Source organism: Balaenoptera ricei, chromosome 6 (assembly GCF_028023285.1).
Source record: "Balaenoptera ricei isolate mBalRic1 chromosome 6, mBalRic1.hap2, whole genome shotgun sequence".
Classification (NCBI taxonomy): domain Eukaryota; kingdom Metazoa; phylum Chordata; class Mammalia; order Artiodactyla; family Balaenopteridae; genus Balaenoptera; species Balaenoptera ricei.
The window spans coordinates 116,867,426-116,895,399 of record NC_082644.1 but is presented as its reverse complement, the minus strand read 5'-3'; the positions used below and the strand labels follow the sequence as shown (position 1 = coordinate 116,895,399).

General features: G+C 41.1%; 2 protein-coding genes across 8 annotated transcripts in view; one reads left to right on the top strand and one right to left on the bottom strand.

Moving 5' to 3' along the window:
- Positions 1–27,974, top strand: part of FNBP1 (formin binding protein 1) — a 144,119-nt gene that overhangs the window by 29,489 nt on the left and 86,656 nt on the right. For all 7 annotated transcript variants that reach the window (XM_059925824.1, XM_059925829.1, XM_059925828.1 and 4 more), the window contains exon 2: positions 14,305–14,420. In XM_059925824.1, coding sequence (XP_059781807.1) covers positions 14,305–14,420 — 116 coding nt within the window. The remainder of the gene's footprint in view (positions 1–14,304; positions 14,421–27,974) is intronic.
- Positions 17,615–18,531, bottom strand: LOC132367996 (transcription factor BTF3-like). The gene has a single exon (XM_059926599.1). The coding sequence runs from the start codon at positions 18,447–18,449 to the stop codon at positions 17,961–17,963; it is 489 nt and encodes a 162-aa protein (XP_059782582.1). The 5' UTR covers positions 18,450–18,531; the 3' UTR covers positions 17,615–17,960.

The following is a 27,974-nucleotide window of genomic DNA, read 5'->3' as shown; positions in this document are numbered from 1 at the left end:
TATTTCCTCTTTTTGAGAAATGATTTAGTTCTCATCACAAGAAAAACATTTTTTTGTAACTGTGTATGGTGACTGATATTAACTAGACTTACTGTGGCAATCATTTCACAATATAAATATCAAATAATTATTTTGTACACCTGAAACTAATATAATGTTATATGTCAGTTATACCTCAATTAAAAAAAGAAAATTGATTTGAAGGAGTTCCTTCTATATTCTAGATACTTACTAGCCCTTTGTTGATCATGTGTTACAAATATCTTCTCCCAGTTTGTCCTGTATCGTTTCACTTTCCTTGTGGTATCTTTTCATGAACAGAAGTTTTTAGTTTTTATACAGTCAGGTTTATCAATCTATTTTTCTTTACAGTGAATGGTTTTTTGTATCTTGTTTAAAAATTCTTTCCTACCTCAAGGTCAGAAAAGCATTCTCCTATATTGTCTCCTGAAAATGTTATGGTCTTGCCCTTTCCATTTAGGTCCTTAATCTACCTGGAATTAGTTTGTGTATGTATTGTAAGAGAGTTTTGATTTTATTTTTTTCAATAGATATACGATTATCCCAGCACCTTTTATTTTATTTTATCTTTTTTGAATTTTTGAATTTTATTTTATTTTTTTATACAGCAGGTTCTTATTCGTTATCCATTTTATACATATTAGTGTATATATGTCAATCCCAATCTCCCAATTCATCTCACCACCACCACCCACCCCCCTCCGCTTCCAGCATCTTTTATTGAACAGCTTGTTTTTTCCCCATTGGCCTTTGATGATGATGATGGTGGTGGTGGTGGTGGTGGTGGTGGTGGTGGTGGTGGTGATGCTAGTATTCACACTTACTGAGGGCTTACCATGTACCAAGCAGTGCTCTAAGCATGAGATAACTTATTTAAACCTTACAGTAACCCTACAAATAGATCCTGCTATCATGCCTATTTTTTAGACAAGAAGCAGAAACACAGAGAAGTTAAGTAACTTGCTCCATGTGACATAGCTGGTATGTCAAAGAGCCAGAGTTCAAACCAATTCATTCTAGCTCCAGACCCCAGGTCTTGCCATCAGGTTCTCTATACAAAGTCTTTTTTGACATGGGTCTGTTCCTGGCCTTTCTGTTCTTTACATTCACCTATTTTTCTGTCCCTGGCCAATACCACACAGCCTGTTAATTAACTTCATAATAAGTCAGTATCCGGTGTGGCTAGTACCCACCCCTGCCTTGTTCTTCAAGAGTGTTTTTGGCTATTGATTTACCTTTTCAACTCCTTTTTTTTAAATTTATTTATTTTTTATCTTTGGCTGCATTGGGTCTTCGTTGCTGCACGTGGGCTTTCTCTAGTTGCAGGCAAGCGGGGTCTACTCTTTGTTGCGGTGCGCGGGCTTCTCGCTGCAGTAGCTTCTCTTTATTGTGGAACACAGGCTCTAGGCGCGCGGGCTTCAGTAGTTGTGGCACTCGGCCTCCGTAGTTGTGGTTCACGGGCTCTAGAGCACAGGCTCAGTAGTTGTGGCATGCGGGCTTAGTTGCTCCGTGGCATGTGGGATCCTCCAGGACCAGGGCTCAAACGCGTGTCCCCTGCATTGGCAGGTGGATTCTTAACTGCGCCACCAGGGAAGTTCCTCAACTCCTTTTAATCTTTGAGTTATATTCTCCAAAAACTTGTTGAGATTTTAATTGAAACTGCATTGGATCTATAGATAATTTGGGGGAGATTTGATACATTTACAGTATAGAGCCTTCCAATCCATGAACATGGCTTGTATCTCTCCACTTATTCTGGTTTTCTTTAACGTCTCTTAAGAAAATTTTATCATTTTCTCCATGACGATCTCACACATTTTTTATTAAGTTCATTTCTATCTACTTGCAACTTTTCATGCTACTGTAAATGAAATTGTTTCTAAAATTTCATGTTCTGTTTGTTGCTGGTTTATAGAAAAGCAATTGTGTCCTGTACGTTGATTTTATATCCAGCAATCATGTTAAACTCTTAATTCTAAAAAATTATCACTGGATTCTTTTGTCTATGCTACATAGTTAATCATATAATCTGTGAGTGACATATTTCTTCCTTTCCAATCCTTGTACCTTTTATTTTTCCTATCTTGTCTTATTGAGCAACTGATTTCCCCAAATTACGTTCAACATCTATTGATATTATCCAAAACCTTTGGAGCCAGATGTGTTTGGAATTTCAGATTTTTTAGAATTTAGAAAGGGGACTTCCTGTAACCAGGAGGAGGAAACATCACTGATGTGCTGGGAATGGCAGAAACAAGAGATGAAAAACATCTGGCTCTTTAATGAAATTACTGACCATCAACACCAATCCTGGAACATCCCTGCCTCTGGACTCTTTGTAATGTGAGAGAATATGTGTCCTTACCATCTAAGCCTATTTTCTTCGTGTCTTTTGTTACTTTCCATCTAACCCACACCCCCTTGTTTCTTTTCCAAAATTGCAAGCATTCAACCATTTCTTACTGAGCGCTGACCATAGGCACTGGAATTATAGTGGAAACACTGGAGTTGTAGTGGGGGTTAAAATAAAAAGGCAGTGGGAGCCTGGAAGTATGGGACTCAATCTAGATGTGGGATTAGAGAAAGCCTTTCAGAGGAAGTGATGTTTAAACTGAAACAAGAAGGAGCAGTAAAAGGCAGCTGGGCAAATTGGGGAGAGAGGGTGCAGTTCCAAGCACCACAGGCAGCTATGACCAAGTCAAGTTAAGAAGAGGAGGAGTTTAATAAACTTTTGTTTGTTTGTTTGTTTTTAAAGCTTTGGGTTTATTTATTTATTTATTTATTTATGGCTGTGTTGGGTCTTCGTTTCTGTGCGAGGGCTTTCTCTAGTTGCGGCAAGTGGGGGCCACTCTTCATCGCGGTGCGCGGGCCTCTCACTATCGCGGCCTCTCTTGTTGCGGAGCACAGGCTCCAGACACGCAGGCTCAGTAGTTGTGGCTCACGGGCCCAGTTGCTCCGCGGCATGTGGGATCCCCCCAGACCAGGGCTCGAACCCGTGTCCCCTGCATCGGCAGGCAGACTCTCAACCACTGCGCCACCAGGGAAGCCCAGAGGAGGAGTTTAATAGGGAGGATAATCTTTCTCAGGAGCCACCTGTAGAAATCCCATACACCTGACTAGCCAGGGTGATGTCACATGTTCATGTCCTAGTTGCAAGGGAGATGGGAAAAGAGACCTTGTATCAGGAGAGGTGCTCGACCCACAGAATGGGGGGCAGGCAACTGCTTCGTTGCCAGCCAAGAGGGTCTGTTCCAAGGGATATCTTACAGAACCAGGGGCTGGAAGAACAGGCCAGTCTCCCAAAGGACTTGAGTCAGCCAGTGGAAAGCTCGCCGTACACCCACTTTGAATGCCCAGAGTAATGTTGTCTGGCATCTCTGCTTTATTCTCCATCTCTGCAGGCTCACGTTTTTTTTCTCTAACTTAGCATGCACAGGGACAATTTTCACCTCTTACCTCCAGCACCTATGTTCAGAGACTTTCTGATGGGTCCAATCTAGCCTGTCATGTGGGTTCTTTGGGTCAGACACTGGGTTGTGGCAGTGGGATTGAGACTCGGTATCCCCTGTCTTGGAAAGGGACAGCCTGTTTTTGCTTAACCTTCTTTACTTAAAATTGGAAGTGAGTAAATTGCTAAGTGTTTAGATAATCTTTTTCATTGACGTTAACTAAGTTTCAGGCGCCAGGGCTTAAAAAAATTTTTCCCTGTGATATTTCTATAATATTTTGCCCAACGCCCCACACACACCTGGAAATATTTTTATAGAGTTTAGAAATGTCAGACTTTTAAAATCTGGCTTTTCCTTTTCATTAAAAATTTAGCTTATATACTTTGCTCTTCATTAGTCTTTGGGCTGCCTTCAAAGTTCTTCCTGGTATTTAGAGTGTGGTTTCCTCCTCTTTCCCTCCCTCTTTTCTTCTGCCCTTGTGTTGGTCTTGAACATGCTTCCTGGAGGAGAGAATCACCCGTGGAGGACAGTGTGGGATGTTTGAGAGGTACAGTGAGTTCTCCAGGGCACAGAGGAATGCTGGACAGCTGGAGGAGGGGAAGGGGACTGAACTCTTGCACCTGCTGATGGAGTGGGCTCGGGAAAGGAACCAGTTCATATTTAGACAACCTTCAATGTTCCAAGCTGATGCACAGAAACCAGGAAATGAATGAGGAGATTCCGTGCCAGGTCGAAGCCAGACAGTAACGATTCTGGGTGTTTGTGTTACAGATGTTCATCTTACAGTCATGAGTTGACTAAGCAAAGCCCCTCTTGTGTGCTGTCACAATGAGACAGAGTGTTTTTTCTTATAAAGAACAAGATTTTGTTCTCTGACTAGTTTCTATCTTCAATTAGCATTGTTGATTCAGCCCACTACTTACAAGCTAGACCCAGCTTTCTGAACCTAGTTTTTATAGCTTCATCGTCCTTTTTCTTTCTTGCTTCCTTCCTTCCTTCCTTCCTTTCTTTCTTTGAAGTATAGTTAATTTACAGTGTTGTGTTTCAGGTGTACAGCAAAGTGAATCAGTTGTACATGTACATATATCCACTCTTTTTTATATTCTTTTCCCATATACATCATTACGGAGTATTGAGTAGAGTTCCCTGTGCTATACAGTAGGTCCTTGTTGTTTATCTACTTTATATACATTAGTGTGTATCTGTTAATCCAAAACTCCCTAATTTATCCCTCCCCCCTGCACCCATCATCCTTAATTCTTTGCCTCCTCTGCTTAAGATATTTGATAATGCCTATCTGGAAAAATACTGTTAAAAATATCATTTACAAAGTTAGTGGGTTGGCTTGTTTTTTTTTTTAATGAAAGAAAGTAAGCGCTATTTGAAATGTGTTTTCCTTAAAATCTTATCCTTTGCAGTCTCTTTCACTCAGTCTGTTTGGGGGAGTTACAGATGTTTGTTTGTTGCTTTTACTGTATCCAAAGGAACAGAGATGGGGGTGGAAAGTGACTAAGGTGTTCTAAGAACATTGAAATAGGCCAGAAGCTCATTGTGGCTTCTTTTTTTTTTTTTTTAAATAAACTTATTTATTTATTTATTTTTGGATGTGTTGGGTCTTAGTTTCTGTGCAAGGGCTTTCTCCAGTTGCGGCGAGCAGGGGCCACTCTTCATTGCGGTGAGCGGGCCTCTCACTGTCGCGGCCTCTCCCGTTGCGGAGCACAGGCTCCAGACGCGCAGGCTCAGTAGTTGTGGCTCACGGGCCTAGCCGCTCCGCGGCATGTGGGATCTTCCCGGACCGGGGCACGAACCCGTGTCCCCTGCATTGGCAGGCGGATTCCTAACCACTGCGCCACCAGGGAAGCCCCTCATTGTGGCTTCTTAAAGGAATACGTTCCATAGCAATTTCCCCTCCAAATCTCATCTGCTTGGACTCTGGTAGAGTCAAAATTCTGGTGCTTTCTCTCCATGTTATAGTTGTCACCTTCTCGTTTCACTTCAGGATGCAACGTGAAATCGCATCACATTTGGCTGAGGGCACCCCACATTCATTAGCCCCAAGTCTTCTGCTTTCTGGGGCCTCTCATTTGTTGTACATCCAACATTAGCCTCTTTATTGCCCTTTTTACACAATATAATTATCGTTAGAAAAATTCCAAAATGCAGCTTTTCATGTTCTGTGCGCCTTTCCACATTCTTCATGTCGCTAACTTCATCCATATGCTGTTGCCTCAAACTTCAGCTAAAGTTTTTTTTTTTTGACTCATACATGTATTTTCATCTTGTGTTTGTTTATGTTCTTACCTCTCATGTTTCCAATGCAATGGCTGGAAAGAACCGTGAACATGGACTAATTCTTTAGTCTTTTCATTTTCACAACAGAAAGAGTGTTCAATGGTGACTCGTTACAGCAAATATACCTAAATTTGTATACCTATTTTTATGCCATGTTGTAGACTTGCTTTTTAAAGAGATTCTGAGTTCAGGAAAACCTTTCATTTTGCGTGCATTCCCTTCCTAATTAAAATCCATTGTACTAACTTGACTGTCCAGCCATGACCCTATGATATCAGAGCCCCTATTTTGTCAATTATGTCACAGGCTCTTGCTTGAGTAGGCATTTTCAACCCAAGGAGCACACCACACCAATTCACAGGACCCGTTTCAGAATCAGCAGATGTATTGTGTATACGGTTTGACAGAATCTGCCTCTACTTATATTGCCAAAACATAAGGGTTTCTGGCTGCTTGAAAGAAACACTCTAATGCTGCCTTTCACATTTTATCTACTGTGGTCAAACATTGAAGTCACTTTGGGTAATGGTTTTTCATCACTTTTAAGGTTTGACAACTTTTATGTTGAACCTATATTTGGGGGTATTTCTGCTTTTAATTTAATGTACGAGAACAAGTCTTCTTTTGTCCATGAAAATGAATTGAAGTCTTTGTTAAACATTCAAGAAATAGAATTACAGGTGGTATTTTGGATGACACATTTTTGTTTATTAAGTTTTTAATAATTAATTAATTTGGCTGCGTCAGGTCTTAGTTGCAGCACATGCGATCTTCACTGCGACGCACGGGCTTCTTGCTAGTTGTGGCTCGCGGGCTCCAGAGTGTGCAGGCTCAGTAGTTGCGGCGCGAGGGCTTAGTTGCCCCGCGGCATGTGGGATCTTCGTTCCCCTACCAGGGATCGGACCACGTCCCTTGCATCGGAAGGTGGATTCTTAACCACTGGACCACCAGGGAGGTCCCTTGTTTATAAAGTTTTATAAAACTTTTTTTGTTTCTGTAGATGCAGCCACTTGACTATTCAGACTCAAATGGATTTTTTTAAAACATATTTTTAAATTGATTTATTTGGTTGCACCAGGTCTTAGTTGCAGCACGTGGGCTCCTTAGTTGTGGCATGCGAACTCTTAGTTGCGGCATGCATATGGGATCTCGTTCCCTGACCAGGGATTGAACCTTAGGCCCCTGCATTGGGAGTGTGGAGTCTTATCAACTGACTGCACCACCACGGAAGTCCCTAAAAACACTTTAAATGGAGGTTTTGTTACATTTACTGAGGATAAATCTATACCTTCTGACACTCTTATTTTTTAACTTTTATTTTATATTGAAGTATAGTTGATTAACAATGTTGTGTTAGTTTCAGGTGTACAGCAAAGTGATTCAGTTATACATATACCTGTATCTATTCTTTTTCAAATTCCTTCTGACACTCTTCCCTCAAAGAGAAGAGGGAGCCAACACCAGTAATTGCATTCCAAGCGATTCTGTTGAAATGGAGCCATTTAAGGTCTGCCGCTTTATAAAGTGCCCAAGTCCTTAGGAAAGTGGATTTTCACAGAATTAGAGTATCCTAATGTGGTGGTTTGATAGCACAGATGGAAGTGCCCCAGTGATATGGCGGGGATAATTCCCTTCCCTGAGTAAGTAACTTGCTGCAGAGGGACGGATTTAAGTGGAGGAGAGCTACCCTCAGTATACCCTTCCTCTGAGTCTGAGCCATTTACACAGAGGCAACTTTAGCAACTTAGTTTCTTACTAGATTGGCTTTTTCCAGGGATTTTGAATGTATCTGTTTAGCATACTTTATTTATTTGGTTGTGCTGGGTCTTAGTTGCAGCAGGCGGGCTCCTTAGTTGTGGCAGGCGGGCTCCTTAGTTGTGGCATGCATGTGGGATCCAGTTCCCTGACCAGGGATCAAACCCGGGCCCCCTGCATTGGGAGCGCAGAGTCTTAACCACTGCGCCACCAGGGAAGTCCCTAGAATACTTTTTGATTACAGGAAGTATCGTGTTAAAAATTGACCTACACTTTGGAGAAAACTTCCTTGTGGCTGATTTGGGTCTCCTCATCTTAAAGTAAATAGCTTTTGTGCATGTAGTTCCTGTGTTAATTCTTTTGCATCATTTGAAAAAAAAAAATCAGATTTCAGAAGTCTTCCTAAATAAACAAGAATAGTCATTGTATGCTGACCTAGAGAGACCAGTCTCAACCCTGACTGATGGGTTTATATTGTAGGTATATGGGGAGGCAAAATTTGTTTGTATTCAGCTTCATGATTTTTTTAAAAAATAAATTTATTTATTTTTTTATTTTGGCTGCGTTGGGTCTTCGTTGCTGCACGTGGGCTTTCTCTAGTTGCGGTGAGCGGGGGCTACTCTTCATTGCAGTGCAAGGGCTTCTCTTTGTGGTGGTTCCCTTGTTGCTGAGCACGGGCTCTAGGCGCGTGGGCTTCAGTAGTTGTGGCACGTGGGCTCAGTAGTTGTGGTGCATGGGCTTAGTTGCTCTGTGGCATGTGGGATCTTCCTGGACCAGGGATCTAACTGGTGTTCCCTGCACTGGCAGGCAGATTCTTAACCACTGCGCCACCAGGGAAGTCCCAGCTTCATGATTTTTTAGAAACTGATGAAGATACAATGAGCCAAACAAATGCCAGAGTTCATGCTTATTTCAGTTCAATCTTCAGTGTATAAAGGAGCTTAATCACAGTCTAGGACAGAAAACCACACCTGAAAAATAATTGTAAGATACAGCAATTGTATATTGATTAATACAATTGCAACTTTCCTCATTTGTCTCTTCAGCTTACTCAGCCCCTTATAGCTGAAAGCTCCTGGCAGGAGCCTTTGGTTGGTTGGAATTCAGGGAGCAATGAGAATTCAAGAGGAGGCTCTGGGGGAGCGGGAAGATTCTGGAAAGGTACCTGTCAGGTTGTAACCAGCTACTTGGACACATCCATTTGCAGTCCTTTTGGCAATTTTGGAGTTATTTGTTGAGTGTATATATAGTATGCTCTTATAAATTAAACATTTTCCATTAGGTCATACATTATCTGACTTTCTTCATCTTTGGCAATATGAAGCTTTCAAGTAGAAATTTTAGAGTATGTGTCATATGACAGTGGTTCCTAAAGTGTGGTCCCTGGACCTCTGGAGGTTCCAGAAACCCTCTCATGGAGTCCATGCAGTCAAAACTATTTTCATAATGATACTAAGACATTGTCTTTTTCACTGTGTTGGCATTTGTACTGATGGTGCAAAAGCAGTGTTGGCAAGATGGCTGCTGCCTTAGCAGGAATCAGGGTGGCTCCAAACTGTAGTAGAAGTTAACTGAATTCTTCACCATTAGTTGTTAAAAAAATAAATCGGTTTTATTTTTAAATGTCCTTGATGAAACAGTAAAGATTATTAATTTTATTAAATCTCAACCTTTGAATATACATCATACATCTTTTTAATAGTGTGTGTGACAAGACAGACAGGAAGTATGCTTAAACCAAAATACTTAAGTGATTGTTTTGAGCTGGTCTAGCTGCTTTTATCATAGGACACCGTTTTTACTTCAAAGAACGATCGACAGACAAACTCTTGGGCATTTGGCAGACATTTTCTCAAAAATGAATGAAGTGAGCCTGTCACCTCAAGGAAACAACTGACAACATTTGTTGCCAATGATAAAATTCCAGCTTTTAAGTGGAAATTAGAATTTTGGAAAATGTGTACATGGCACTGTGAGCTTGACAGTTTCCAAATATTTAAAGACTCATCAGATAAGATAGGTAGTGAAATAAACATGGAATTTTAAAATATTTTATACTGAAATGTGTCAACACTTGGAAGATCTGCATATATCAGTGAAATAATATTTTCCAAATGACCAGTGCATAATGCAGTCATGCGTAGGTAAAAGATCCATTCAAAGTGCAAGATAGACTAGTGCATTTTATTGTAACCAGTATGAAAAATTCATTGCCATGGTTTCAGATTTCACATTGCAGCTAGCCTTTAAGAAACTACTATTTGTTGAGTTTGGGTGTGGTGTCAAATAAGAACATCTGCAATTACCTAGGAAAGGCATTGAAATACTCCTCCATTTTCTAACTACATATCTGTGTGAAGTTGTATTTTTTTTTTAATTTTTTATTTATTTATTTTATTTATGGCTGTGTTGGGTCTTCATTTCTGTGCGAGGGCTTTCTCTAGTTGTGGCCAGCGGGGGACACTCTTCGTCGCGGTGCGCGGGCCTCTCACTATCGCGGCCTCTCTTGTTGCGGAGCACAGGCTCCAGATGCGCAGGCTCAGTAATTGTGGCTCACGGGCCCAGTTGCTCCGCGGCATGTGGGATCTTCCCAGACCAGGGCTCGAACCCGTGTCCCCTGCATTGGCAGGCAGATTCTCAACCACTGCGCCACCAGGGAAGCCCCGAAGTTGTATTTTTTGATGTACTTCCACCAAAGTAAAGACTCATAACAGACTAAATATAAAAGAATATGAGAATCCAGCTGTCTTCTATTAAACCAGACATTAAAGAGATTTACAGAAATGTAAAACAGTGCCATTCTTCTCATTTTGTTTTGTTTTGTTTTGTTTTGGAAAGTAAAGTTCCTAAAAATAAAAAAAAAAATTAAAAAAAAATATGCTAGTTACATTCATATATAATGGATTTATTATAAATGAATTGTTATAAATGATTTATTATTATAAATGAATTTAATATTTTAATGATTTAATATTATAAATGATTTATTATAAATGAATTGATAGGTATTTTAAAAATCTTTTCGTTTTTAATTTCTGATAGAGTAAATATTGATAGCTATAAACCATGTAAACAAAAGCTCTTTGGGGTCCTCAACGATTGATTTATTTATTTATTTATTTATTTATTTATTTATGGCTGCGTTGGGTCTTCATTGCTGTGTGCAGTCTCTATTTGCGGCGAGTGAGGACTACTCTTTGTTGTGTTGCGCGGGCTTCTCATTGTGGTGGCCTCTCTTGTTGCGGAGCACGGGCTCTAGGCACACGGGCTTCAGTAGTTGTGGCTTGTGGGCTCAGTAGTTGTGGTATGTGGGCTCTAGAGCACAGGCTCACTAGTTGTGGCGCACGGGCTTAGTTGCTCTGCGGCATGTGGGATCTTCCCGGACCAGGGCTCGAACCCGTGTCCCCTGCATTGGCAGGCGAATTCTTAACCACTGTGCCACCAGGGAAGCCCTCCTCAACGATTTTTAAGAGGGCAAAGGAGTCTTCAAAACTGTCATCATGTGACATTAAACAAGAAGGGATGCATTTCTCTCTTTCTCTTTCTCTCCCTCTCCATCCCTCCCTCCCTCCCTGTCTTTAATTGAGGTATAATTCACAGATAATGGAAAGGACTCATTTTTGATAATGGTACCATCCCCAAAGTAGCAAAGGCTATTTTTAAAAACACCACCTAAAATATTTGCTTACAAAAGAGTCTTTTTAAGATTTGGAGGTTTTTTTCCATTAAGTTTTCCACATTTTAGTCAAGAATGTAAGTGGGTTGATTAGTTTTTCATCTGTTTTGAATTTTCTCGTAACTGCTGTCAAGAAAGTCCATGTTGTGGCCATCCATGTGACAGCAGCAGTAGAGCCTGGCGTCACTGGAGATGTTTTAATGTAGCATAAAAAAGAACTATGCTATATTCACAAGCAAGTACTAGTTTATTTGTTACTGAGTCAGGTTTTTTATTATTAAGATCTTCTATCTCACTTGGACCCTGTTATTTTAGTAAGTGCTTTATTATAGCTTGCAGAATGTTCTTGAATACAGATAACTTTATTGAAAACATATTGTTGGTTTGAGGCCCGTAATTTTTAAGGTGGACTCAATTCAAATGTAGATTTTTAAAAAAGTGTTTTGATCTCAAAAGCTGTTGCTTTATATTATACATATTAGGGCTAAAAAGAATTGCAAAGTAATATAATAAGGAAAAATATGAACTTAGGTTGTTAGCAGGACAAGGGTGAAATCTAAGAGCAGACTATCTTAGTAAGTCTTCAAGGAAACATCTATAAACATCTATAGATGTTTATAACATCTATAAACATCTATAACTGCTAAAAACAGTAAGGCTCTGGAGATAGGAAATTATACAGAGAGAGGGCTCTCAAATGGAGGGAGGTGTGTGAAAAGGAATTTTAAATAAATAAGGTCAATATGAAACTATATTAACAAAGGGTTACCAATTAGCAGAGAGCTTTAAAGAAGCCTTCTCTAAATAACTAGGGATGATTGTAATCATTACTTGAACTGTTTGTATATTTGCTCTCTCAAGTAGTTTAAAGAGATCTACAGTCTTGTTTACACTATAAATTTGCCTGACAACCCTTGACCTTATAGGTAACATAAATAAATAACATTCTTGAGCAGTGTTTCTTGAAATGAAATCTCAGAGTTTGTGGAATATGTTATTGAGGACCAAGAATCAATGAAAATCTTAAATATTGGTCTCTGATTTTTTATGATAATATTAGAAATTATTAGGTATAAAGGTAAACATTGTACAGTGATTACTTTCAATTAGAAAATATTCTTGTAAAAGAAAGCCTGAACTTCTTAAGCTGAGGTTTCTCAAACTGTTCTGTGGGCCTGGGCGGGAGTAAGGTTGAGGAAATTATTTTTCTTCAGAAGAGGGTTTCTCTTGTGGATCTTGCTTGCAGAATCTTAGTTCCCCGACCAGGGATGGAACCCATGCCCCCTGCAGTGGAAGCGCAGAGTCCTAAGCAGTGGACCGCCGGGGAATTCCCAGGGTTTCTCAAGTTTGAGAAAAAAGTGTCTTGACTCTGCCACCCTCCTGCTCCAGGTCAAGTATATGGAACGTTTTCTCATGTTACAGTTTGCACTGCTTTGAGTGGAAAATAGAATCAAAGCACAATGATAGATTTAAAATTGAAGACGCTGGATCTAAAAAATAAGCTGAAGGACAATGCCGAGTGTATATTGTAAGATTGTATACGCCTGGGATAGGGTTACATGGTGGCTTTATGTGTTTGTATTTGACTTGGCACTTTTCCATTTTACATGATCCTAACGACCGATTTCTCAAATTAGGTGGGGAGGCGGGGATTCTATCTTCATCTTGTAGGCGGATGACTAAAACCTTGAGATGTTCCGTGGCCTTTCTCTGCGAAGTCCCAGAGCTGGGGCTAGAACCTCATCCGCTATTGCTGTTACCTCTTATGAGCAGACTTTCACCTTTGCAAATTCCTCTTCCCCAATGTTGTGCTAACACCCTCTTCACCTTCGTAGGTCTTTCCGGGCTCTCCTCCCTGGGCTTGGCCCTCTTTATGAATTCAGTGCAGAGCTGCAGCTGACTCTGGGGTTCTGATCCTTGGCTATTGTTTCAGATCTACCAGCTCCCAGGCCTCCGTCCTTGAGCCCTGAATACATCTGTGTTTCCAACTCTCTTCTGGACATGTCAGTCCCTGACTCCACATGTCACTTCACCCCAAACTGCTGCCCCTCCGCCTGTGTACTCACAGGAAGCAGAACCAAGGAGTCGCCCTAGAATCCTCCCCTCTCCTGCATATCCCTTCCAGCCTCCCCATCCGATCAGTCACGAAGACTAGCTGATTCTTTGTTCATGGTCTATAAAATCCTCCCCTCTGCTCCCAGTTTCTCTGCTTTGGACTATTGAACAGTCCCCTGACATCCAGCTCCTGGTGATGCTAAACATATCTCTGGTTGTGCCACTCCGTTTGCGAGCCCTTCAGTGGCTCACTTGTGCCCACCAGGGAGTCTAGACACCTTAACTCGGCATTCAAGGCCCTGGGTGATCAGGCCGGGACCCTGTAGTTCTGTCACCCACCACCACTCATTCCCTTGCGCCCTACCCCCACCTTGAGCTCCAGCAGGACCGGTCCCCCTGATTCCTGGGCCTCTCCCTGCCTTTGCATTACGGGTGGCTGGAATACCTACCCGCTCTCTTCCAGACTAGGAATCTTGAGGCAGCCTGTACATCGTGGCTATAATTCTCTTCTTTCTTGTTCCCCAGCCCCAAGCACCATTCCTGGCAAACAGAGGAGGCTTGATGCATGGTTGAATGTTGGAATGAAGTCCGCATGAGTCATTTGTTTGAAGAAAGCAGTATTTTGTAACTCTTCTCCCTGCCATTTCCTTGTCCCAAATTTCAGTGAGCTTATCCTGAATGCTAACTCAGAGATAACAGTTAAGGTGCTAATAGTGTGACTGAGTTGACACGGGAGTGTGTTTCATCTCTCAGTTTTTGGTATCTGCAGAAGACACTTTGCTTTGCACTAGGACATTAAATACATCCAAACACCATGTTTCTAACAGGAATAGGGGACGTGAACAGAGGGGTCAGAGTTCAATATCTCAGGCAGTTTTCAAACCAAATTTGGTAATGTTGATTTAAAATTGCTCAGCGAAAAAGCACCCGAGTACAATCATGGAAAATGTTAGAACTGCTTTCTACGTACTGATTTATTGTTGAGAGAATTGTTCACTGAAGTTACGTTAATCACAGAGAAAGATTACAAGCTCTCCCTTTGTTTTTTATTAACAGGATCAATTTGACAACTTAGAAAAACACACACAGTGGGGAATTGATATTCTTGAGAAATACATCAAATTTGTAAAGGAAAGGACAGAGATTGAACTCAGCTATGCAAAGCAACTCAGGTAAGTTGATATTCAGAAAGTTTGTTAACTGCAGAATGGATGTAAAGATAATTTATATCCTCATTTTATACTGTAAATGTATAATCCTTTAAATATTTATTTTCCCCTTTCATGTAAGCTTATATTTCAGTAGAAACAATTTTTTTTTAATATTGAAAATTATTTTTTAGAGGACAGTAAACATAAAAACCAAGTTATTGCTTTTAGGCTCTGTTTCTTTTTTTTTTTAATTTTTAAATTTAATTTTATTTTTTTTTTATACAGCAGGTTCTTATTAGTCATCAATTTTATACACAGCAGTGTATACATGTCAATCCCAATCGCCCAATTCAGCACACCACCATCCCCACCCACCCCGTGGCTTTCCCCCCTTGATGTCCATACATTTGTTCTCTACATCTGTGTCTCAATTTCTGTGCTGCATACTGATTCATCTGTACCATTTTTCTAGGTTCCACATACATGTGTTAATATACGATATTTGTTTTTCGCTTTCTGACTTACTTCACTCTGTATGACAGTCTCTAGATCCACCCACATTTCATCAAATGACTCAATTTCGTTCCTTTTTATGGCTGAGTAATATTCCATTGTATATATATATGTACCACATCTTCTTTATCCATTCATCTGTCGATGGGCATTTAGGTTGCTTCCATGACCTGGCTATTGTAAATAGTGCTGCAATGAACATTGGGGTGCATGTGTCTCTTTGAATTATGGTTTTCTCTGGGTATGTGCCCAGTAGTGGGATTGATGGGTCATATGGTAATTCTATTTTTAGTTTTTTAAGGAACCTCCATACTTTTCTCCATAGGGGCTGTATCAATTTACATTCCCACCAACAGTGCAAGAGGGTTCCCTTTTCTCCACACCCTCTCTAGCGTTTGTTGTTTGTAGATTTTCTGATGATGCCCATTCTAACTGGTGTGAGGTGATACCTCATTGTAGTTTTGATTTGCATTTCTCTAAGAAGTAGTGACGTTGAGCAGCTTTTCATGTGCTTCTTGGCCATCTGTATGTCTTCTTTGGAGAAATGTCCATTTAGGTTTTCTGCCCATTTTTGGATTGGGTTGTTTGTTTCTTTAATATTGAGCTGAATGAGCTGTTTATATATTTTGGAGATTAATCCTTTGTCCGTTGATTCGTTTGCAAATACTTTCTCCCATTCTGAGGGTTGTCTTTTCATCTTGTTTATGGTTTCCTTTGCTGTGCAAAAGCTTTTAACTTTCATTAGGTCTCATTTGTTTATTTTTGTTTTTATTTCCATTACTCTAGGAGGTGGATCAAAAAAGATCTTGCTGTGATTTATGTCAAGAGTGTTCTTCCTATGTTTTCCTCTAAGAGTTTTATAGTGTCTGGTCTTACATTTAGGTCTCAAATCCATTTTGAGTTTATTTTTGTGTATGGTGTTAGGGAGTGTTCTAATTTCATTCTTTTACATGTAGCTGTCCAGTTTTCCCAGCACCACTTATTGAAGAGACTGTCTTGTCTCCATTGTATATCCTTGCCTCCTTTGTCATAGATTAGTTGACCATAGGTGTGTGGGTTTATCTCTGGGCTTTCTATCTTGTTCCATTGATCTATGTTTCTGTTTTTGTGCCAGTACCATATTGTCTTGATTACTGTAGCTTTGTAGTATAATCTGAAGTCAGGGAGTCTGATTCTTCCAGCTCCGTTTTTTTCCCTCAAGACTGCTTTGGCTATTCGGGGTCTTTTGTGTCTCCATACACATTTTAAGATTTTTTGTTCTAGTTCTGTAAAAAATGCCATTGGTAATTTGATAGGGGTTGCCTTGAATCTGTAGATTGCTTTGGGTAGTATAGTCATTTTCACAGTATTGATTCTTCCAATCCAAGAACATGGTATATCTCTCCACCTGTTGGTATCATCTTTAATTTCTTTCATCCGTATATTATAGTTTTCTGCATACAGGTCTTTTGTCTCACTAGGTAGGTTTATTCCTAGGTATTTTATTCTTTTTGTTGCAATAGTAAATGGGAGTGTTTCCTTAATTTCTCTTTCAGATTTTTCGTCATTAGTGGATAGGAATGCAAAAGATTTCTGTGCATTAATTTTGTACCCTGCAACTTTACCAAATTCATTGATTAGCTCTAGTGGTTTTCTGGTGGCATTTTTAGGATTCTCTATGTATAGTATCATGTCATCTGCAAACAGTGACAGTTTTACTTCTTCTTTTCCAATTTGTATTCCTTTTATTTCTTTTTCTTCTCTGATTGCCGTGGCTAGGAGTTCCAAAACTATGTTGAATAATAGTGGTGAGAGTGGACATCCTTGTCTCGTTCCTGATCTTAGAGGAAATGCTTTCAGTTTTTCACCATTGAGAATGTTGTTTGCTGTGGGTTTGTCGTCTATGGCCTTTATTATGTTGAGGTAGGTTCCCTCTATGCCCACTTTCTGGAGAGTTTTTATCAGAAATGGGTGTTGAATTTTGTCAAAAGCTTTTTCTGCATGTATTGAGATGATCATATGCTTTTTATTCTTCAATTTGTTAATATGGTGTATCACATTGATTGATTTGCCTATATTGAAGAATCCTTGCATCCCTGGGATAAATCCCAGCTGATCATGGTATATGATCCTTTTAATGTGTTGTTGGATTCTGTGTGCTAGTATTTTGTTGAGGATTTTTGCATCTATATTCATCAGTGATATTGGTCTGTAATTTTCTTTTTTTGTAGTGTCTTTGTCTGGTTTTGGTATCAGGGTGATGGTGGCCTCATAGAATGAGTTTGGGAGTGTTCCTTCCTCTGCAATTTTTTGGAAGAGTTTGAGAAGGATCGATGTTAGCTCTTCTCTAAATGTTTGATAGAATTCACCTGTGAAGCCATCTGGTCCTGGACTTTTGTTTGTTGGAAGATTTTTAATCACAGGTTCAATTTCATTCCTTGTGATTGGTCTGCTCATATTTTCTATTTCTTCCTGGTTTAGTCTTGGAAGGTTATACCTTTCTAAGAATTTGTCCATTTCTTCCAGGTTGTCCATTTTATTGGCATAGAGTTGCTTGTCGTAGTCTCTTAGGATGCTTTGTATTTCTGCGGTGTCTGTTGTAACTTCTCCTTTTTCATTTCTAATTTTATTGATTTGAGTCCTCTCCCTCTTTTTCTTTTTTTTTTTTTTTGATACTTACACTGTCATTTTAAATCTTTAATCAGATTCCATCCATGATTATCAGTCATATTACATGCCATGATTAGCTTTCTATAAACAATTTTGCTTTCTGTGTACAAATCAGTATCAATGAAATAAAATATAAAACCGTATACTAAGCAAAGAACTTTATTAATCTTTGTTTCAAACTTTATTCCCAGGCTTCCTCAGCTTAATTAGCTGCAAAGAATGAATTGTATATAAGCAAAAACTGAAAAGAGCTGCAGTGTCCAGGGGCTTGGGATTAAAAATATTAGAGATCTAGATTTTATCAGATCCATAAACAAAATTTTAAAAAGCAGTCATAATATAAAATAGCAGCTCCCAGTAACTTCTTCAAGATTTATCTTCTTCAGAAGTTGACTCAATTCAGTTTGCTTTATTCTTGGAAGCCTCATCAAAATTCTCCACAAGATCTGGAACTTCATCATCATCATCCTCTCCAGTAGCAAGTGGTGCTTTTCCATCCACAGATTGTTTGGGCAGAGCTTCAGCCAGTCTCCTTAAACTGGTCAGACTGTCTGCGCCAAGCTGGTTTAAGATGCTGGGCAGCATTTCTGTCAGCTGCTTTGTCTCAGCATGGCCTATAATGGTGAAAGTGTTTGCTGCCAGAGATGCCTGAACTTTAGGGTTGTTAAAGTGGATCACTGTTCCTTGGTTTGTGAACATATTCACCTCTTCAATACCAGAGATATTGTTTACCCCTAACTTCTTTAAAGAGAACTGAAGTTTTTTGTCGTCTGCTGTGGCTGTTCTATGAACCACCTTCTTCTTTCTGCGAGCAGTTCCTTTCCCACCAATGCACACTTGTGCCTGCAGTTTGGCGAGTTTCTCCTGGTTCATGATAGTTTCTTTCATCTTGTTGGAGCGGAAATGGGGCCACGTGGGGGACTAGGGTTGGCGCTCAGGGGGGTCTCGGGCAGACCAGCTAAGATAAGGCGCACACACGCGGGGACACAGGATGGCAGCTAGAGCTCCCTCTTTTTCTTGATGAGTCTGGCTAATGGTTTATCAATTTTGTTTATCTTCTCAAAGAACGAGCTTTTAGTTTTATTGATCTTTGCTGTTGTTTTCTTTGTTTCTATTTCATTTATTTCTGCTCTGATCTTTATGATTTCTTTCCTTCTGCTAACTTTGGGTTTTGTTTGTTCTTCTTTCTCCAGTTCCTTTAGGTGTAAGGTTAGATTGTTTATTTGAGATTTTTCTTGTTTCTTGAGGTAGGCTTGTATAGCTTTACACTTCCCCCTTAGAACTGCTTTTGCTGCATCCCACAGGTTTTGGATCGTCGTGTTTTCATTGTCATTTGTCTCTAGGTATTTTTTGATTTCTTCAGTTATCTCTTGATTATTTAGTAACGTATTGTTTAGCCTCCATGTGTTTGTGTTTTTTACGTTTTTTCCCCTGCAATTCACTTCTAATCTCATAGAGTTGTGGTCAGAAAAGATGCTTGATATGATTTCAATTTTCTTAAATTTACTGAGGCTTGATTTGTGACCCAAGATGTGATCTATCCTGGAGAATGTTCCGTGTGCACTTGAGAAGAAAGTGTAATCTGCTGTTTTTGGATGGAATGTCCTATAAATATCAATTAAATCTATCTGGTCTATTGTGTCATTTAAAGCTTCTGTTTCCTTATTTATTTTCATTTTGGATGATCTGTCCATTGGTGTAAGTGAGGTGTTAAAGTCCCCCACTATTATTGTGTTACTGTCGATTTCCTCTTTTATAGCTGTTAGCAGTTGCCTTATGTATTGAGGTGCTCCTATGTTGGGTGCATATATATTTATAATTGTTATATCTTCTTCTTGGGTTGATCCCTTGATCATTATGTAGTGTCCTTCCTTGTCTCTTCTAACATTCTTTATTTTAAAGTCTATTTTATCTGATGTGAGTATAGCTACTCCAGCTTTCTTTTGATTTCCATTTGCATGGAATATCTTTTTCTATCCCCTCACTTTCAGTCTGTATGTGTCCCTAGGTCTGAAGTGAGTCTCTTGTAGACAGCATATATATGGGTCTTGTTTTTGTATCCATTCAGCAAGCCTGTGTCTTTTGGTTGGAGCATTTAATCCATTCATGTTTAAGGTAATTATCGATATGTATGTTCCTATGACCATTTTCTTAACTGTTTTGGGTTTGTTTTTGTAGGTCCTTTTCTTCTCTTGTGTTTCCCACTTAGAGAAGTTCCTTTAGCATTTGTTGTAGAGCTGGTTTGGTGGTGCTGAATTCTCTTAGCTTTTGCGTGTCTGTAAAGCTTTTGATTTCTCCATCGAATCTGAATGAGATCCTTGCTGAATAGAGTAATCTTGGTTGTAGTTTCTTCCCTTTCATCACTTTAAGTATGTTGTGCCATTCCCTTCTGGCTTGTAGAGTTTCTGCTGAGAAATCAGTTGTTAACCTTATGGGAGTTCCCTTGTATGTTATTTGTCGTTTTTCCCTTGCTGCTTTCAATAATTTTTCTTTGTCTTTAATTTTTGCCAATTTGATTACTATGTGTCTCGGCGTGTTTCTCCTTGGGTTTATCCTGCCTGGGACTCTCTGAGCTTCCTGGACTTGGGTGGCTATTTCCTTTCCCATGTTAGGGAAGTTTTCGACTATAATCTCCTCAAATATTTTCTCGGGTCCTTTCTCTCTCTCTTCTCCTTCTGGGACCCCTATAATGCGAATGTTGGTGCATTTAATGTTGTCCCAGAGGTCTCTTAGGCTGTCTTCATTTCTTTTCATTCTTTTTTCTTTATTCTGTTCCGCAGCAGTGAATTCCACCATTCTGTCTTCCAGGTCACTTATCCGTTCTTCTGCCTCAGTTATTCTGCTATTAATTCCTTCTAGTGTATTTTCATTTCAGTTATTGTATAGTTCATCTCTGTGTGTTTGTTCTTTAATTCTTCTAGGTCTTTGTTAAACATTTCTTGCATCTTCTTGATCTTTGCCTCCATTCTTTTTCCGAAGTCCTGGATCATCTTCACTATCATTATTCTGAATTCTTTTTCTGGAAGGTTGCCTATGTCCACTTCATTTAGTTGTTTTTCTGGGGTTTTATCTTGTTCCTTAATCTGGTACATTGCCCTCTGCCTTTTCATCTTGTCTGTCTTTCTGTGAATGTGGTTTTTGTTTCACAGGCTGCAGGATTGTAGTTCTTGCTTCTGCTGTCTGCCCTCTAGGCTCTGTTTCTTAAAAGGATTCTGCTGAATTTTGGAGCACCTTTTTTTTTTCCCCAGAAAACTTTTTTGAGATATAATATATATACAGAAAAGTGCACAGATCATAAATGTAAAGCCCCAGAAATTTTCATAGTGAATACCACTATGTGACCAGCACCCAGGTCAAGAAACAGGAAATTACCAGCCTCAGAGGCCCCCCATCGCCCCAGCCCTTTCCAGTTCATCCCTCTCCCCCCCTGGTTGACCACTTTCCTGATCTCTGACAGCTTGGATTAGTCTTGCTTACTTTTGAACCTTATGCAAATGTAATCATTTATTATGCACTGTTTGTATTTGGCTTCCTTTGTTCCTCATTATGTCTATGAGATTCATTTGTGTTGTTGCATGTGGTGGTGATTTTCTTTTGATTGCTGTTTAGTATTTTGGTATATGGATGTATCACAGTTTGTCCAGTCTACTGTCACTAGGCTATTGCTTGTTTCCAATTTGGGGATATAAAGTATATACCCAGGAGCGGAATTCCTGGGTCATAGGCTTTGTGTATGTTTAGCTTTCGTAGATGGAGTCAAACAATTTTCCAGACAGTTTGTCTGATTCACGATCCCTCCAGCAGTGTGTGAGAGGTCCTGTGGAGGCCTTTCTTATAACAATTCAACAATGATGAAATTATCCAAGAAAGTTGTGTTTTTATATAAAATGTTTAAAAGTGGCTGGTAGAACTAAGCTTGAACTTGAAGTGGCAAAATCTTTAATGATTTCTTTTTTTAAAAAATTTAATTATTTATTTATTTTTGGCTGCGTTGGGTCTTTGTTGCGGTGTGCGGGCTTCTCATTGCAGTGTCTTCTCTTGTTGAGGAGCACGGGCTATAGGCACACGGGCTCTAGAGCACAGTTGCTCTGCGGCATGTGGGATCTTCCCAGACCAGGGCTCGAACCTGTGTCCCCTGCATTGGCAGGTGGATTCTTAACCACTGTGCTACCAGGGAAGTCCCTTTAATGATTTCTTGTTTGGCTGGTTTGCACAGACTGTGAAATGTCTAGATGACTTTTGGTTTAGAAATATTTCATTTTAATACAAAGAGCATCTGGATAAGGTGTATGTCATGTATCTTTGAAAGAATGTGGCTTCACAGAGGGCTGTTGTTGTGGTTTGTAAATAAGCACCTAAGTGGTAGTACATATGCTGTACTTTTATGGATGATAAGTTTTGTTTCTGTTGAGTAAATAAAATGTAAAACAGATTGCTCAATGAAATAATTTGTATAAATAATTTTATTTAATGTATTTAATAATAAATTTATTTAAGAATAATTTAATAATAAATAAATTATTCTTAAATTTGCTTAATAAGAATTTAATAAGTAAATTTGTTTTTATAAATAACTTTTATTCCAGATGAATTTCTGGTGCCCTGTATGTGTATCAGCCTCATTAGCACTTTAAGGCTTTTAAAACTGAAAGTGTGAATGGAGAATGAGCTGCTTTGCTGATTATTTAAACATTGCGCTGTCATAAAATGTTGTCTTTCATGTGGAAATGGGTTACCTAACAGCTTTAGGCAAAGTAAGGTCTCACCTAATGGATTTCCCTACATTTGTTGTATTCTTTTTCTTTTTTTTTTTTTTTTAAAGACTTTTTTTTTTTTTTTTTAATTCATTTATTTATTTTTGGCTGTGTTGGGTCCTCGTTTCTGTGCAAGGGCTTTCTCCAGTTGCGGCAAGTGGGGGCCACTCTTCATCACGGTGCGCGGGCCTCTCACTATCGCGGCCTCTCTTGTTGCGGAGCACAGGCTCCAGACGCGCAGGCTCAGTGATTGTGGCCCACAGGCGTAGCTGCTCCGCAGCACGTGCGATCCTCCCAGACCAGGGCTCGAACCCGTGTCCCCTGCATTGGCAGGCAGACTCTCAACCACTGCGCCACCAGGGAAGCCCTGTTGTATTCTTTTTCTCTTAGCCTAGTCTCTTCTTTCCTGGTGCCTTATCCACTGTCTTGTTTTGCTTTGGAGGTTTGTCATGGGATGTCATTAAGTCGGTTCTCAGCAAATTTCTCCATCAGTTCTATGTCATGAAGGGAAGGTGCTTTCTTTGTTTCCCTCTGGGAAGCACCTGGCTCCCTGCCCTTTCTTATCCCCCTCTATGAGGGAAGTGATGATTTAGGTAACAAAATTGGAGGCTATTGGAAAAGACTCCAAATCCCAATAATAGGTTTGGGATAACATTTAATAGCTCTCCATCGACCATTTTACCCTGTTCTGGATCATGTTTCATGACTTGAAATAGAGTAGCGGTATTACTGCTCTGATGGTAATCTCTTAGGAAGTCCTTTTCCTGAGATTTAAATGTTAACGTTTGTTTCATCACATCCCTGCAAAGTATCTAAATTTGTGCTTCTTGGGAGAAGTTGATAAAAAAAGATTATGAGTAATTGAAGACAATCCAAGACAATTACTAATCCTTTGGAGGTGTCTTCTAATTCTTTGGACTGAGATCTGGGCAGGGCCCTTGATGCTGATGAGTAATCATACTATCTGCCCTTTGTTGATTTGCTTTCCCACTTGCCTGCGTCTTTCATAGCTTCTCTTTCCACAAACCCCCACACCTCCCTTCCCATCCTCACCACTTGCTTCCTACTTCACTGAGAAAATTGAAGCAGATAGAGGAAAACACCCTCAGACTCTGAAGCCCTGTGACCCATCTGTCAGCATCTGTTCCCACACCTCGATGCCCCCTCCTCTGATGCTCCTGGCTGAATCCAAGCCCTCCTCTTGCACACTAGATCTTCCCCCATCTCTCCGACTCCGGAGCTCTGTTCCCATTAGTTTTCCTCTGTCTCCTATGTTATCAAGGCTTTACTTTCTACTGGATTATTCCCATGGTCACAAGAATGTACCACTGTCTCCCATCATTAAAAAACACACAAGAAGACAAAACTTTTCTTGAGCTCACTTCCCCCACCAGCTGCCACCATTTCTTTGCCTTCCTTTGCAGCAAACCTTCCCAACAATGTCTCTCCAGTTCCCCTCCTCTCTCTGTTAAGCTCACCTGCACCTCTGCACCAGAATGGCTCCTCGGGGCACCAGTGACCTTCATCCTGTCCCACCCAGTCGCCCGTCTTCAGTCCTCACCACCCTTGACCCCTGAGCATCTTTGAAGGGGTGGATGCTCCCTCCTCGAAACACTTTCCTCACTTGGCGTCTGAAACCCCAGTCTCTTGGCTTCCTTCCTATCTCACCAGAAGCCCTTCGGAAGCTCTGCTCAACCCCCTTCGCGGTTCCTCCTCTCCTTCTGCCACTTCACTCCGATGTGCCCCGGCACCCAGTTCTCTGTCACCTTCCCTTCTCTATTTATACTCTCCTGGTGATGGCTTTAAGTACGATCTTTACGGCAACAGATATGTCTCCAAGCTTGACCTCTGTCCTGAACTCCAGAAACAGGTTACTCAGAATCTCCATGTGGATGTCTGAAACAGAATATCCACTCAAAATCTGCATTTCCGGGGCTTCCCTGGTGGTGCAGTGGTTGGGAGCCCGCCTGCCAATGCAGGGGACATGGGTTCGAGCCCTGGTCCAGGAAGATCCCACATGCCGTGGAGCAGTTGGGCCCGTGCGCCACAACTACTGAGCCTGCGTGCCACAATTACTGAAGCCCACGCGCCTAGAGCCTGTGATCCACAACAAGAGAAGCCACCGCAATGAGAAGCCCGCGCACCGCAACGAAGAGTAGCCCCCACTCACCGCAACTAGAGAAAGCCCGCACGCAGCAACGAAGACCCAACGCAGCCAAAAACAAACAAAAAAAACCCAACAAAATCTGCATCTCCGCAGCCCGGCTCCTCCCAACTCCCCGGCTCGGCTGGAGGGCAGCTGCATCCTTCCTTGCTTGGGTCAAAAACTCCAGAGTCATCTTTGGCTTTTGTCTTTCTCCCACACTCCCCCTCCCCCATCGGGAAGTCCTGGTACCTCTGCTTTCCAGATTGATCCAGGATCCCTGCCCTTCTCAGCACCTCCACTGCTGGCATTGTGGTCCAAGTCCCCATCACCTCTTACCTGGCTTATTATGAGTCTTCTAGCTGGTTTCTTATTCCTCCCTTGTTTCCTACTGTCCATCTTTTCCACAAGACAGCCAGATCACAGTACTCCTCATTCAAAACACCAGCGTCTCCCCATTTCCCTCGAAGTAAATCGAAAATCCTTACGGTGGATGTCCTACAAAGCCCTACATGAACGGGTCTCTCTACCTCTCAGACATTATCTCTTTCTCTCTCTCCCTTCGTATCTCTGCTCTAACAGAATTGGCCTCCTTGCTGTATCTTGTACGTGCCAGGCATGCTCTCACCCCGGGATGCTGCATTAGCCTTTCATATAGATGTCACCTAGGGGTTCATCCCCCAGGATCCACGTGGCCAACTCCCTCACCTCCTTCAAGTCTTTGCTCAAATGTCACCTGCTTAGTAAGGGCCTCCCTGCCTCCCTGCTGGACTTTTCGGTTTTTCCAAAGCGCTGATAGCTTTCTAACATTATGTAATTTTCTTATATATTGTGTTGTTCATTGTCTTCTGCTCCCTCCCTGCTAGAATATAAGCCTCTCAAGGGCAGGGCTCTTTGCGTTGTGTTCACTAATGAATCCCTGTAGTATGGAACAGTGCATAAAATAGGTGCTTAGTAAATAGTTGTAGAAAGAGTGAATCAACAGGGAACAGGTCTACAATATTCGGTCAGCACTGCTTCAAGGAGAATTATGTGTTTGCACAGGCCTATGGGAGCTGATGAGGGTTTAAAAACAAACAGAACAACTAATAATGTGTCAACAGAGTTAGGGGGTGGGGGGACTCTAGTGAACGAGACACAGGAAGTGCCTGAGCCTGAGGGACTCACCTTCTCACTATGGAGAAAAGACTGCATGCAAATAAGCAAGGCAGTAAATCACTTAAAGATAGCATTTATCACCCCGAATAAGTAAAACCAGTGATGCATTAGAGCATGATGGCGGGGCAAGGCTTACTTAGCCTGACTGGCCAGGGAAATACATTGCTTGAGAACTGACAGACAAGGAGAAAGCAGGCATGCAAAAATCCGAGAGCAGTTCTTCCAGGCCAAGGAATCAGCGAGTGCAAAGGTCCTGAGGTGGGGATATGTTCAAGGAATGGAAAGACCAGTGTGACTGGAGCATATTCAACAAAGACTTGCTTAAAACATCAATATGATGTTGAAAAACCATCATGATCTCTTTGGGGAGTTGTCTGTCGTTAAATAATTTCTTGTCTGCATTAGAGGAAAAAAAACTCTAACAACTTATTTTAGACATGGAAGATGATAATTAGGGCTTTGATTTCTGTAGGTCAGTGGTTAACAAACTACTGGCCATGGCCATGGCCAAACCCATCACTGCCTGGTTTTATAAATAAAGTTTTATTGGAATACAGGTGCATCCATTCATTTATGTATTGTCCATGGCTGCTTTTGCAGCCCCATGACCATGAGGCTGCAAGTCTAAAATATTTACAAGTCTAAAATATTTACTGTCTGGCCCTGTATAAATTTGCTTTTATATATAAGCATATACACATATATGTGCTTATATGTAAGTTTGCTGACCCCTGCTATAGTTAATATCCATTCAAGGCAGCGTAGGGTCAAATTCTTAATATAATCTTTTTTTAAAAAAAAGATTTATTTATTATTTATTTTATTTATTTTTGGCTGCGTCGGGTCTTAGTTGCAGCACGCAGGATCTTCGTTGAGACATGCGGGATCTTTCATTGTGGTGCGTGGGCTTCTCTCTAGCTGTGACGTGTGGGTTTTCTCTTCTCTAGTTGTGGCGCTCAGGCTCCAGGGCGCGTGTAATCTGTAGTTGTGGTGCGCAGGTTCTAGAGCACGTGGGCTCTGTAGTTTGGGCTCACGGGCTCTAGTTGAGGTGCATGAGCTCAGTAGTTGTGGCACGGGAGCTTAGTTGCCCCGTGGCCTGTGGGATCTTAGTTCCCTGACCAGGGATTGAACCCACGTCCCCTGCATTGGAAGGCGGATTCTTTACCACTGGACCACCAGGAAAGTCCCAAATTCTTAATATAATCTTTTTCAAAATTCTTATTTTTTATTTATGGCTGCATTGGGTCTTCGTTGCTGCACGCAGGCTTTCTCTAGTGCGGTGAGTGGGGGCTACTCTTCATTGCGGTGCACGGGCTTCTCATTGCGGTGGCTTCTCTTGTTGTGGAGCACAGGCTCTAGGCGCGTGGGCTTCAGTAGTTGTGGTGCGCAGGCTCAGTAGTTGTGGCACATGGGCCACAACTTAGTTGCTCCGTGGCATGTGGGATCTTCCCGGACCAGGGCTTGAACCCGTGTCCCCTACATTGGCAGGTGGCTTCTTAACCACTGCGCCACCAGGGAAGCCCCCTTAATATAATCTTAAAACATCTTACATGACCTGTATAAGAGAACCAACTATTGTTGTTTGCCCCTTAGCAACTGTTTCTTTAAAAATAAACAAACAGGACTTCCCTGGTGGCGCAGTGGCTAAAAATATGCCTGCCAACGCAGGGGACATGAGTTCGATCCCTGGCCCAGGAAGATCCCACATGCCTCAGAGCAACTAAGCCCGTGCACCACAACTACTGAGCCCACTCACCACAGCTACTGAGGGCTATGCACCCTAGAGCCTGTGCTCCGCAACAAGAGAAGCCACCGCAATGAGAAGCCTGCACACCGCAAGGAACAGTAGCCCCCGCTCACCGCAACTACAGAAAGCCTGCCCTCAGCAACGAAGACCCAGCGCAGCCAAAACAAACAAACAAACAAAAACAAACTAAATTATTTGTTATGACCAGGTAATGAATTCATATGATTAAAACTTCTAAAAGTACAAAATGGTTTACAGTGAAGTGTCCCTTCTCTTACCCCTGTTCCCAGGGACAGTAAATGTTATCTGTCTCTTACGTATCCTTCCAGAGAGATATTATGGATACACAGGCAAGGAAGTGTGTTTTCTTCCTTGCTTCCCCAGCAGTTCAGTGTGCCCTTGCCTTTCTGCATCCTGGAAATTATTCCGAGGGTTCATTTTTATTTTTTACAGCTATACAGTGTTGCATTGAATTGGTGGATATGTTGTTTCCAATTGTTTGCAACTCTGAACAGAGTTGCACTGGATAACCTTGAATGATACACTTGGGCAAGCATATCTAGAGAATAAGTTCCTAAAAGCAGCACTTTGGTTCTGGTAGAATTTGCCAA

Coding starts and splice junctions, on each gene's coding strand:
- LOC132367996 (XM_059926599.1), bottom strand. CDS start 18,449: ATGAAAGAAACTATCATGAACCAGGAGAAACTCGCCAAACTGCAGGCA.